Source organism: Otolemur garnettii, unplaced genomic scaffold (assembly GCF_000181295.1).
Source record: "Otolemur garnettii isolate 467f Iridium unplaced genomic scaffold, OtoGar3 scaffold00021, whole genome shotgun sequence".
In the NCBI taxonomy this organism is placed as follows: Eukaryota; Metazoa; Chordata; class Mammalia; order Primates; family Galagidae; genus Otolemur; species Otolemur garnettii.
This window is the reverse complement of record NW_003852416.1, coordinates 25,315,651-25,317,956: the sequence shown is the minus strand read 5'-3', so window position 1 is coordinate 25,317,956 and position 2,306 is coordinate 25,315,651. Positions and strand designations below refer to the sequence as shown.

The 2,306-nt window shown below is 38.2% G+C and overlaps 1 protein-coding gene across 1 annotated transcript in view; it reads right to left on the bottom strand.

The window, feature by feature from the left end:
• The window catches only part of LOC111724306 (cytochrome P450 2C21-like), a gene marked incomplete at its 5' end in the record, with an annotated part of 30,209 nt that overhangs the window by 10,469 nt on the left and 17,434 nt on the right, over nt 1–2,306 (bottom strand). Inside the window, 3 exons of the mRNA XM_023511779.1 lie at nt 276–294; nt 850–1,023; nt 2,166–2,302. Coding sequence (XP_023367547.1) covers nt 276–294; nt 850–1,023; nt 2,166–2,302 — 330 coding nt within the window. The remainder of the gene's footprint in view (nt 1–275; nt 295–849; nt 1,024–2,165; nt 2,303–2,306) is intronic.

Below are 2,306 nucleotides of genomic sequence, written 5' to 3'. Positions count from 1 at the left end.
AGGAATCATTAGGAATCCTTCAAAGGCTTAAAATATTAATACGATCAGGGTAAAAAACTTCCACATCCTTTCTGATTCCTCACTTTCTCACCCCCTAGAGCCAATCGGTGTCTTTACAATTTCTTTAAAGCACGGTTTTTATTAAGACATCACTGCTTTTCACTGTCAATACTAGCATTTATTGTCTATTTGATCCTGTCTAAATTTCTCCTCCAAGGTTCCAGAACTACCCACCCCAACACTGCATCCCGATGCCCAACCCCATCAGTCATTACATCCACTGCTCTTCCTCAACTGCATTCAAGATAACTTATTTGAAAATTCCACATACTTGATTACTACACTTATCATTCCCTGGACTTAGTTTCTCTTCCTTGCTAATTCAAGCCAGAGCATCCTCAAAACCTACCTCATACAGATTTTTTCTTAAGGTAAACCTTTCTGGGTTCCTGTCCATTCCTGTGTTCCTTCATTTGTCACATCTCTCGTTCATGGAACTCATTTTATGTAGCACGATATGTTACCATTAATCTTGAATGTAAATGTGTGATTGTATGTGTGTGTATGTGTGTGTGTGTGTGTGTGTGTGTGTTGATCTGTCCCCAAATAAAGAATTGGCTTTAACACAGCAAATACAGAAGATTTTAAATCTTTTCTTCGGCGAGAATTTAGAAATATCCTGAAACACTCAGTATGGTTTGCACAAGCCATGGGTTTTACAAGCAATGGAAACATCCATAGGAAAGAACATTTCTGCTGAAATCTCCCAGTTGCACCAGGAAAAACAAAGCAAATCTATGAATCCCATCACCCATAAAGATGAACAAGCAAATTAGGGGCACATTATACCTTCTCCATTTTAATCAGGAAGTAATCAATAAAGTCCCGAGGGTTATTGATGTCCAGAGATCTTTGATGCTCTTTTATTTTCTCCAAAATGAACTCTTTTTGGTGAGCAACATTTTTAAACAAATCTTTGTGACATCCTAGGAGATAACGTAATAGAGGGAGGGCATTGTAGAGCTGAAAAAAGACAGAATCCTTCATTACTTCACTCAGCAAACGTGTGCAGGCTCTTATGTGTCAGACACTTTGCTCTATCCTGAGCTGGAAAGGAAGAATGAGACATGCTTCCTGCACTACCACACACTTACAGTCTGAAGGAGAGAGTGCAGAGAAAGTAGCCAGAGTTATAGAAAGCACAGGTGACAAAGCAACTTCAAAGCCATTTGCATTCATTTCATAACCACCTCTCTCCACATGAGAACATGGAGGTTCAGAAAGAATAGTTAGTCAACAGTTCTAAGACACCAAACTAGTGATATCAGAGCTGGAACCCAGTGTTCCTAGCACTTTACCCTACAAATACTCTTTTATTGTAAAGAAAAAAACAACATATCAGAAAGATCGAGGAACACAGCCCCATCACTTAGCTCTTTTTTTGTTTTGTTTTATTTTGTTTTTGTAATTTACACATTTGCCACTTCAGAAATGTGCATGCTTACCTGACTCATCTGGCCTTTGCTGGTCCTCGAGCCCCCTTACTCAGCTTTGGACAGTGACTTAATGACTTAATACCCTTGGTAGGCACCAAAGACTGGTAGCTTGAATCAAACTAGTTATAGGATCAGAACATCTAGATTCCAGACCTTGTTCATCCATTGTGTTGGCTAAGCTACTTTGGAAAATATGATTAATAGATCTGGGTCACAGTTTTCTTTTCCAGAAAATGAGAGCTTGGGCTTTTTGTTCTCTCAGGTCCTTCTCAGGTGGGGCACACCAGGACCTTATGATCCATACAGAATTTTAGTTGTCAATGATTGTACAGCATAGATTACTAACACTTCTGACAGTGAACTAAAGTCAGAAATACATCTATATAGTACTGCCCTCTGTACCTACAGATATAAAAATAATAAGTTTTCTCAAAAAATGCATGACTATAAATGAAACACTCTCAGTTATATTTTTCTTTCAATGTTATTTCACATTTTAAATTTCATTTCAACACATTAAATTAATCTGGTAGCTCACGAATGGGTTACAAATGATAGTTTGGTAAATACTACTTTGGCCACATTTAAAGAGGGCAGAGGAAGGAGACAGGCATGAGCAATAGACTAGCTAGACAAGCATTACCCCTTTAAACAGAACTTTGACCTTACCTGTATCCAAGGGGTGCTTACAATTTTAAGGTTTTCATGAAAATATTTAATCAAGGTTTGAAATGTGGGATCACTATAATCAAAGCGAGTCTGGAAAATGACAGAGCAGATCACATTGCAGGGAACACAGGACAGAATGGA